Source organism: Armigeres subalbatus, chromosome 2 (genome assembly GCF_024139115.2).
Source record: "Armigeres subalbatus isolate Guangzhou_Male chromosome 2, GZ_Asu_2, whole genome shotgun sequence".
Taxonomy (NCBI): domain Eukaryota; kingdom Metazoa; phylum Arthropoda; class Insecta; order Diptera; family Culicidae; genus Armigeres; species Armigeres subalbatus.
In genome coordinates, this window is record NC_085140.1 from 296,306,974 (window position 1) to 296,317,935 (window position 10,962).

At 45.5% G+C, this 10,962-nt stretch overlaps 1 protein-coding gene and 1 long non-coding RNA gene across 2 annotated transcripts; both read right to left on the minus strand.

Annotated features, from left to right (window-relative positions):
- Positions 1-7,182: 7,182 nt before the first annotated feature.
- Positions 7,183-7,818, minus strand: LOC134209805 (uncharacterized). The gene has a single exon (XM_062685834.1). It carries the CDS (start codon positions 7,816-7,818, stop codon positions 7,183-7,185), a length of 636 nt encoding a protein of 211 aa, XP_062541818.1.
- Positions 7,819-7,995: 177 nt separating this feature from the next.
- LOC134216568 (uncharacterized) lies at positions 7,996-9,219 on the minus strand. The gene is made up of 4 exons (XR_009980727.1): positions 9,007-9,219; positions 8,871-8,947; positions 8,746-8,813; positions 7,996-8,684 (listed from the first exon to the last, which is right to left on the minus strand). It is a non-coding gene; the product is annotated as an uncharacterized LOC134216568 (long non-coding RNA).
- Between the last annotated feature and the right edge of the window lie 1,743 nt (positions 9,220-10,962).

The window sequence follows — 10,962 nt, forward strand, 5'->3', positions numbered from 1 at the left end:
TTGATATCTCCGATTGGGGCAAACCTAAAAAATATTTTACAATGTTTTGAAAACTTATATGTGAATATGTACGTTATGTGGAAGATATAGATTTGGAAAATGTATTGGAGGTAACCAATTTTCCTTCGATGGGACTCGAACCCATGACCCTGCAGTACGCTAGACTGGTGCTTTAACCAACTAAGCTACGTCCAAGTCGGGTGGTTTAATCCCCGGAAATAGGCAATTTACTTCGATTGAACTGAACCTGAGTTGCGTGTTCTTGTCTACGCAATGCGGTCGTGTCTGAGCTTGACGACCGACTGGCAAATAGCTTACACAACCTCACTTGATCAGTACAGTTGCTGATGAAGTATGTGTACAGCCGCCAGACATTCTAAATACTCACGCTCCTCTAATGTGGACGTGTACTATACACATGTGGAAGTATTGGCTTGAGAAATGGAATGCGAGTGATTTGACTATGCGTCCAATTTGGGAGCTCGTTCAGTAGCCGCTAGGTTGCGAAGGCCGACGGAGGTCCTTCGTAGCTTAGTTGGTTAAAGCACCAGTCTAGCGTACTGTAGTGTCATGGGTTCGAGTCCCATCGAAGGGAAAGTGGTTACCTCCAATACGTTTTCCAAATCAATATCTTCCACATAACGTACATATTCACATATGAGTTTTCATAACATTTTAAATTAAGGTCCAAGTCGGGTGGTTTAATCCCCGGAAATAGGCAATTATCTTTGATTGAACTGAAACTGAAACAGTTTGCCAACGTAAACCACTTGATGATTTGAAACGTCATGCTTGCGAATACATTTTTGAGGGTTTGCTTTCGGAATGTCTGTACTAATTCTGGCTCGACTTTCCAAAAATTGGTTTTCACTGTCGTAAAAATACAAGACAAGAGCACATTTGTGACATATTTTTCAACGATGAACACAAATTGAGGAAAAAGTTTTAACGAAACAAATGTGGCGGAAAAATTCGGCCAACCAACCCCAGGGCTGTGGTGGGTTGGCCGTATTTGTTCAAATAAGTGAAATAGGGTAAAATGCCCAATAGTGGACCCCCTAGTAGCGAAATTTTGCCCTTTTTGTCATAAGGAGTAGAAATTTTCAACATATTAATTCTGCTTGACATCTAATACCAAGTTCTACATCCCCTCTTCACGATACATACATAAAACACTCAAAAACACGACGTTATTCGTTGAAATTAACATTTTAAAGTCTGACTAAATTCGCCCTATAGTAGACCCCCTGGCGGTCCATAATAGGAATTTGCTTTCCTATAGTCGACATTTCATTTGATTTTTATGTTCCGTTTCGGGACGTTCTTCTTCCATATTATGGACCCCCCAAAATATTTCTATAGTGGATACTCTCATGTTTATTTTTTATAGAATTGTAAAAAATCATTTAATTTTACTTTCCATAGCATTTCCAATGCATGTAATCAAATCATAGGACTGTAAGGTAGGTTCTCCCGATGGAATTTCATAGCAAAATGTTTACATTGTGCTGTAATAATGCAAAAATGGCTAGAGGGTCCACTATTGGTTGGGGGTTCACTATAGGACACTTTACCCTACATTAAATGAATCAGTGGGCAATGATAAGAAGTGTTAATAAAAAACACATTAACAGGGATCGTAATGCTCACTCAATCTCAGGAGCACAGGATGCTCCCTCACGAAAAATTTCGGGGAGAAATCGCTTTTCGGGAAAGAAAAACAGCCTGTAGAGTGATAACCATTTTTCGCTCACTTCGATTGCCGCCAATCATTGGTTTGCTCTTTTTCTTTCATATTCGAGTCTTTTCGTGGCATCATACATGCAAATAGTAGTAGCTTATGTGGAACAAATAACTTAACGCTTTCATGCAGATAGCTTGGTGGTGTGGCTAAAGTGAGCGCATCCCCACAGCTATTATTGTTACTATTCTGGGTTCGAATCCCGGCGCGGCTATACAATTTTTGTAAAAGTTCTACGATAATTATCGCGAAAAGTGAGTGAGTGGTAAAAGTGATGGAACGAAAAAGGTTTTTCATCTAATACGCAAGATTTTCGTTTATCTTCCAAGACTAATTCTAGAGAAAAGATTGATGGGTGAAAGATGATCCTCAACATAAACAACGGAAAAAGATTCTCGCTTGGCCCGAAAAACGCTTGCTTTGGTCTCACTGAAACGAAAAGTCGAAACCCTGCACATTAATAAAGCTTAAAAAAAAAAAAAAAAAAGAAGTGGGAAAAATGTATTGTTTATAGTTTTGTAATATTTAGGCACGTAAAAAATCTTAACTCTTTACTTTTTAGTCTTTATAAAAAATCTTAAATCTTTACTTTTTAGTCTTTATAAAACATTTTTAATGAACTTTTTACAACTCTCCCTTTTTTCCTTTTTCTCTGCCAGAGTATAGGGTAGAGAACCATTTGGGCAGCACCCGCTTTTCCCGTCAGCAACGTTTATTACTCGAGCACATTACAACAGAGTTACTTGTTTTTTTAGTACGTGGTACGATATCTAGTGACGTACAAACAATCAAGCCATTTGGTTGGAATGCGGTCGTGTTATTAACGTTGCGGACGGGAATAGGGGGTGCTGCCCAAATGGTCCCGCTCCCTACTTACATTTGATATATTTTTCTCGAGCATTTTCTCTTTTTGCAATGCTGCTTGCTGCACTCTCAAAAAAAAAATTTGCGTTATATTCATGAGTTCACACATGTATTTTTACAATGGGGGTGGCGAAATTGGTTCCATATTTTCGAGTGTGGGTGTGGGAAGTGTGGGAAATCTGTAAAAAAAATGTGTTTATTGGTATTTACTAAGTTTTCAACTCAGCCAAACAGACCACACAAAAGTCGGCCAACCTACCCCACGAGATGTTTTCGAGAACAACCACAATTTACAAATACAACAGTGAGGTTACCCTAAAAACATTTATACCGTTTTGTAGGATTTTTAACACCCTCTGCAGCGTACGATGTTTTAAGAAATCTTATGAATATTGATTCGTGTTAGAAATATGGCATTACCTTAATATAAATTTACTAACTCACACCAAAATAGCAAAAAACGTGGTCCTGAGCAAACGGAAACACTAAAATACCTGAAATTGCATCTGTACATGGGCGTTCTAATACCCTACCCAAACCATTATAATGAACCTTAAATGCGCCTCAAAACGTTTTCACAGAAGCCACTTGATCAAAAAGCCCCTTCGGCCAACCAGCCCCGGTCTTCCTTACGTTAGGCATAAAGACGTTTCCAAACGTACATTATTCATATCGTCCATCATGCCTAACGTCCATTATGCCTAACTTACTCATGCCTAACGTCGCGGACCCAATTTTTGAAGCGTCTCCCTCCGATGAGCGCTTTTACTGCCACCAACTTCAACGTCCTGCGTTATGATTTCTCGATTAACTTTTCAAAAGGACCTAAGTAACATTTTTGCCTTTCTCGTATACAAAGTATACGTAAAGGCTATATGTTCGCTCCGAAAACGAACTTTTGATAGGAGTCCCGGAGACCCATAGTGTTATATGAAGATCGACTCAGCTCGACGAATTGAGGTGATGTCTGTTTTTTTTTTCTTCCTAAACAATGGAGGGGGAATCTGCTCAACAGACATCCTGGGTTGACCAGGAAGTGCGGGGTTAGGGATCACCGAGGGAGGCAGGACTACATTCCCGACCCGCTAAACCGTTTCCATTGCCGCCAAGCCCATAGTCCCTTCGGTACAACCAGAAAGTAATGCTTCAAAGGGGGGCCAGTGCACAACGCACCCTCGAGGTTAGCTGCGTGTCCTTGCAGCACCGAACATTCTAACTCGCTTTTCTAGAAGAACACCATGGTATCGTGCCAGCGCGTTGCCGGCTTTCCAGGTGGCCTTACCACGCCCTATGTCCTCGGAAGGTGGGCAGGGTCGACTTCGCGCCTGCTTCCCTCTGCACGACTGGTATCAAGAATGATGATGCCGCGTGCACCCCAAATTGACCTTTCTGCGATAGGGCCTATTCGCCAGCACACAGAGGGACTTGCCGACGCGAGGCCTACGCCTGCCCCAGCCTTGACGAGGACCCCTTTCCGTCCTCGGGCTCGGAACCCGCCCGGTTGACCGACGCCGCGAAAGCAACGATACCATGTTGTTCTTCGCGCGGCCACTTGTTCGATAAAAGGATCGAGTTCGACCACAGAGCATGACCACCGGTATGACCCATGAAGCCGACTCCGATCCCTTGGGCCACCTCTTATTTGCGCCTGAACTAGCCATCCTTGAGTCCACGCGCCACCTTCTGTGCAGCTCCGAGACGATTTGGGCGATAGCTGATAAAACGGCGTTCCAGCCAACTTCATCTTTACACATCCTCCGAACTAGGTTGTCCGGGGTAGTGTCCAGACCACATGTGGCAAGCATGTGGTCACGCATTGCGCGAAAACGTGAGCACACGAACAACACGTGTTCCGCCGTTTCCTCTAAACCTGCGCACACCAAACACTCGGGCGAGGCCGAGCAAGCCAGCTGCGTTACCTGCACTTTGATTTTGCAGCACGCTTAAACGCCGGGCACATCGAACCCCCCAAGGGGTGCTTGCTGTTCACAGCTTTGCTGGAACAAATCAAACAATTGGGAGGGTTCGTGCAGCATTGTGCCTTATGTCCCTCCAATCCGCAGCGTCGGCAGAGATTGCTTCTGTCAGGGCCTTTGCAGTCCCATTGTTTGTGCCCCGGTTCCAGGCACTTGAAGCAAACTTCGGGTTGCTCGTATATGCGCACAGGGCATACCGACCATCCCAAGTAGCACACGCAACATCTTCCAAAATGCCCCTTGTTTCTATTCAGTTTCATTAAAGGCATTGGAAAAAACATCAAAGCACGAAAAAGTTGCAACAAGATGTCAAAAACGTTCGAGATGTGATCAATGTTTCATTAACATTGCAATGCAGTACGTGTTTGACATTTGGAAACAAACAACCAAAGAATACTTCACTTTATGTTGCAAACACGAAACAAAATCATCAAGTTGCATATTCTGTAACATGTAACTTCAATGCGTCTTTCAAAATTTATTTGTTTGTTTAAATTAAGTTGCAGATAAGTTGAGCGTGTCTTCAAGTTTAATTTAGCATTGTTCAACGTTTTGACAACTCACATTTTTTTCCGGTGATGGTGCAATCAAGTAACAGAAAACCCGAGTATGAAACTTCATGATCGTATGGTTTTAATGGTGAGTCAACATGCAGTCCCTACGAAGTGTTGAATGGTGCTGTGGTAGAGTGAAGGACTATCTATCACAAGATCCATAGATCGAATCCAGTTTTACATTTTTATTTTATTTTTTTTTCCGCTGTAGTATTTTGCAACATTATTGCAATTTTACTGCAATCGAAGGATGTTTCCGTAGGCTTCACCTCTTGCGCTTTTTAGATTGCAAGAGAGTTATATTTTATGGCACATACGCAAAAATTGTTACTTTCCGAATAGTTGCAACACAGTGAAATGTTCAGTAGTGAAACAAGTTGTGCTGCTTAGGATCCCACCTTGACGCTCCCTAACTTGACTACCTTGGAGGCGTCCGCTGCAGATAGCCGAACCAATGCTACCTGCGTCCCTGCCGGACCTTTCCGTTGCCGAACGGCTGCGGTGGTCCTCTCCACTTCACACTGTCGCCGCAGTGCCGTGACGAGCTCTTCGACTTCAGTGATCTCGTCCAGGTCTTTAACCCTTAGATTCACCTCCGTCGTGAGTGCCCTCACCTTGACCGTCTCGCCTAGGACCTCCTCCGCCAACTTCTTGTAGGCGGCGCCCTTTTGCGAGACGCCCCGCTTCAGCTCGAGTATCATCTCGCCCATCCGGGTACGTCTTATTCGACGTACGTCGGCGCCGAGTTCACCGAGCTTGACGTCACTCCTCATCGCCTTCAAAACATCCGAGTACTTAGCCTCGTCCGCCGTGATGACTAGGGCATCGCCCCTGGAGCGATTGGCGCCTACCCTAGACTTCTTGCTACCCTCATTCGCCTGGGCCTTCTTTTCGGTCCTTGACGTCTTCGGTTTCCTCTTGTTCTTGACCAGGGTCCAGGAGGCGTCACCCCCCTCTATTTCCCTGGTCTGGTGCGGCTGAGAACTTTCAGCCTGCCGTAACCCCTTATCACCGTCTTTCCTGAGTGGACGGACCTTTCCAGTTCCTTCCTCCCCCGGTTTTGGAGGTACCTGACCGGGGTTCAGCTTCCCAGCCCCACTACCCTTGTTCGGGGCAGTGTTGTAAAATGTCATTTGCACTCGGTTGTATAATTTTACCAGAACTTTTTTCTGTAGGTAGCCATCATTTCTGAGGTATGACGAGCTTATAGCTCTTAAATGTATCTACAACTTTGTCTAACAAGACATTGTTGTAAATAGGTAGTCTGAGGCGTGGGAGGCAAAATGTCATTCAAATGACATTATGTCAAATGACACGTGACATTTTGGAGAGTTTTCACTATCCAGCCTCATATGTAATATTTAGAGCAATGTACCCTTGGACAAATGTATAGCCCTACTCAAGCGTTATGAGTACATCTAAAATTATGGAATAAATTTGGCTTCTGAAGAAAGTTATGAACAAATTAGTCAAATGACATGCAGATGACATTTTGCAAGCCTGGATCGGGGTAGTAACCCTCCGCGTTTTGGAGCGGCCCCCAGGGAGCTCATCCCCTGGAGACTGTCTCCCCCGTTTGTGTGTCTGCTCTTGTGTTCCCCCGACGTACCCGCAAATACTTGAGCCTCAGTCTGGGTAGACTTTGGCACCACCGTCTTCGCTGGCACGCCTTCGGTATTTAGTGCTCTTTCAATCGGTGGGATTATCTTTCGGCGATCAGCCCGACGTACAATTAATTTGTATGAGGCAAAGAAAGATGTGCTCCGATTGAGTAGTGAGCTAATACTAATTGGTCTGCTTTATTATAAAATTCAATTCGGGTACAATTGTTCGTGTGTAGAGTGTTGGAAAAGAATAGGTATCGATACAATAGTTTAATGTGTGAGATTCTAAGAGAGAATAATTTATTGGAGTAGAGTATCATTCCTCGGTGGATGTTGCATCCTCTCAGGTAGGATGCTGTGATTGCCACACCGACCTACAGTGCATGACGGTGGTAATGATGACGATGATGCTACAGTACTCCCCTCCTAGACTAGGTTTCCATCTAGCGATAGCGAAGGGGGATAACAACTCGTCTACCAGAACGAGTGACCTTAGTCGATGGAGTCGTGGCGGTGCTAGTAGGTGAGGATGCAGAAATTCCTGGTGATTGTTGCTCTTCCAGAGTGTAGGCAGGTTTCAGTTTGTCGACCGAAACATTTGCTGATCGTCCCTTCATTTTCACGACGAAGAACTTGTTAGAACGGTTTACCACCTCGAATGGTCCTTCATATGGAGGTGATAACGATGGTCGCCCTGAATCGTTCCGTACAAAAACATGTTGGCATGATTGAAGGTCCTGATGAACGAAGACGTTGCGACTTCCATGAAAAGCAGTTTCCTTCGGTCGCAGATTACGCATGGCTTTTCGAAGGTTAGCAACGAATTCAACTTCGTTGGAAATCTTTGGCTTGTCGACAAAAAACTCAGACGGTATTCGGAGAGTTGTTCCATATACCATCTCAGCAGGTGAAGCTTTGATGTCCTCCTTATATACCGTCCGCAGCCCGAGCAGAATCACCGGTAGGTGGTCACACCAGCGCTCGGTGTCGTGGCAAAGAATCGACGCCTTAAGACTCCTGTGCCACCGTTCGATTATACCATTCGATTGCGGGTGGTATGCAGTCGTGCGTATGTGCATTGCTCCAAGCATGCGAGTTAGCTCGGAAAATAGTAATGACTCGAATTGACGTCCTTGGTCGGTCGTGATGTAGGTTGGCACGCCAAAACGAGCAATCCATTATTACTAGTTTTATTGTAGTCATTCTTCTGCATGGTGAATGAACAAGACACCAATCTACAGAGAGAAGAGCCATTGAGTGAACGAGACCTGTTGCTCTGATTGTTCGTGCCCGGCTAAGCAAATTTTCTGTTTGTGAGGTGCTCGGGCAGTCAATGTGGATTAAATGAATTTAGTTGTGTGGCAATTAATGACTAGTAGTGTTGGGTTTTAGCTTATACATCTTCTATTCACAGCTCATGAACGGTTGAACTTAATCTCTACTTATAACTAAGGTACCTCTTGATGACGATGAATGCACTTTCGATGTGACGAACGGGGCCCCGCCGATGACGTTGACTTCGTTCTCGCCGATTCTCTGACCGCGAGCTGGAATCACTGAGCGGAAAACGTTCTCAGACCGCCCGCTGGGCGCTTTATTTCGAACGCACCAATGGTGCCAATTTCGTCCTATTAGCTGTTGACGACTTGCGATCGCGCTGCTGTAGTCACATGCACTGCTACCGTACACCGACCTACTGCACGCTGCCTCAGACGATGTACGTTCAGTCACTAACTTGAGATGTTGCATGCGGACTGCCTTGGATGAATCTTCGGTATTTGGAGGTCGTGTGGAGGAGATTGATTTTGCTGGGCCTGAATTGCTGACGAGATTGGCGGAGAGCGGAGGAATGCTGCAAAATATTTGGGGCCAAGATGGCTGCTGGATCGACCGAACGCCTCGGAACGTGAATGGTGTTCTGCAAAGCGACTCATATAAGAAAGCCCTGAGAGTAACATTCCACCGTGAGGGAAGGGTGTAAACTAGGCTTCAATAATCGGTTTTACCTCTTTGCGAGAGCCTTCCCGTTTCGATGTAATCGACTTTGTCGTGGCAACTCCGGCTAGATCCAGATCTAAGTGGAAAAGGATCTTAGTTTGCGCGTTTTTGCGAGCATAATATGTTGCATTACCTTCCTTGCCAAAAACCTCCTTGCGGTTTCCCCGGTGTCTCGTTTTGGCAATTCTGTGAGATGATTTCTCACTGGGCCTGTGAAGGGGAAACTCTATTATACGATGCATGTGTGATTTTCCCACCAGATGAATTACCTTGTTCGTACGAGTTGAATTGGTCACTACTCGCTATTTTGGACCAGAATCTTATGAGATTCCTACCGCTCGCTCACGTGGCACTTCGTTGCTGCCCGGAATCCACGAGCTCTGCGGAGCTGTTCCAGCGAACGTCCAATCTGGCCTAACCACAACACACTTCTCCCACCGGAAATCGTTTCATTTCCATCTGTTGCGATTGTCAAGAAAATCCCAGATCTCTTTTCCGTTTCAAGCGTCGTTCATTCAACTGTCCCATGCAGCAGCGATTATGCACGGTAGACTAATTCTCGCCTGCACGGAAATCAAGTTTTTTCCTTATCGGTGTACTTTTTCGATGTGATCCGTAACACCATCCGGTGACTAAAGCTTCAGCGATGGTTGGTGCAGTCATGTCCGGAACGGGAAATGCTTCGGGCCACCTTGAGAACCTGTCGATAACAGTAAGGCAGTAGCGATTTCCTCTACTTGGAGGGAACGGTCCAACTATGTCGATGTTGATGTGCGCAAAACAGTCCGTCATTGGGTACCGGGTTACCGGTGACTGGGTGTGGCGTGTAACTTTTGAACGTTGGCACTGTAAACAACATCTGGCGAAAGTGATGCTGTCTTTACGAATTCCTGGCCAAACGAATCTCTCCGTCATCAATTTAGCTGTCGCACGAGTGCCAGGGTGTGCCAGATGGTGCGTCGCTTGGAGAGCGACTTTACGAAAGCGTTTCGTAACGAATGGGCGAATGTGACCACCGGAGGCATCACAAAACAGTTGTTTTGCGCTGCCTGGAATAGTAAAAAGTTTTAACTTCAATGAGGAATGCGATTTACCTTCTATAATATTTCGAATTTCATCGTCGGTTTGTTGGTCTTCGGCAAGTGCGCCGAAATCTAGAGAGGGCGTGCTTTGGATGGCAGCTATACGGGAAAGTAAATCAGCGACGATGTTGTCCCTGCCAACGATGTGTCGGATATCCGTTGTTATTTGCCCAATGAAGTCCAACTGGCGAGCTTGGCGATCGGAAGCCTTGTCGAGTTTCTGACGGAAAGCGAAGATAATCGGTTTATGGTCCGTGTAGATGTGGCAGCTTCGTCCTTCTAACATGAACTTAAAGTGCCGAACTGCGAGGAAGATCGCTGTAAGCTCGCGATCGTAGGTGCTATAGCGCAACTGGGCTTTGTCGAACTTTTTCGAGAAAAACCCAATGGCTGAACTTCTTCGGCGATGACCTGGTGCAACACCGCCCCTGCTGCAACGTCGGATGCGTCGACCCACAGCGACAATTCTGCGGATTTGGCGGGATGTGCGAGAAGTGTAGCTTGAGAAAGTTGCTGCTTGCATTTCTCAAATGCGGCTGTGGCTTCACTAGTCCATGCCAATTTGGAGCGATCGTTGCGTTTGTTGCCAGGGGTCATTGCCAGCAACGGAATCTGAGCTTCAATGGCTTTCGGTATAAATCTTCGATAAAAGTTTATCATGGCCAAGAATGACTTCAACTCCTTCACTGTTGATGGTTGGTTAAAGTTCTGGATGGCCTCAACGCGCTCCGGTAAAGGCCGAATGCCTTCGACGGAAACGGAATGTCCCAGAAAGTCTAGAGCCTCACGGCCAAATTCACATTTAGCAACGTTTATTGCCAGATTGTGCTGCTTGAGCCTCTCAAACAGCTGGCGTAAATGGTCACGGTGTTCCTCGGGGGATGAGGAGGCGATGAACAAATCGTCGATGTAGGGAAATATGAAGTCCAATCCCCGAACAACCTCGTGGATGAGACGTTGAAATGTTTGAGCTGCGTTCCGCAATCCAAACGTCATGAACGAGAACTCGAACAGACCGAACGGCGTCGTGATGGCCGTTTTCGAGATGTCATCTGGATGGATCGGTACCTGATGGAAGGCCTTCTGCAAGTCAACTTTAGAAAATATTGTTTTACCTTGCAAAATGGTCGTGAAGTCCTGTAG

What these genes read in the sequence shown, in the direction of transcription:
- LOC134209805 (XM_062685834.1), bottom strand. Translation starts at nt 7,818, where the DNA reads ATGCACATACGCACGACTGCATACCACCCGCAATCGAATGGTATAATC.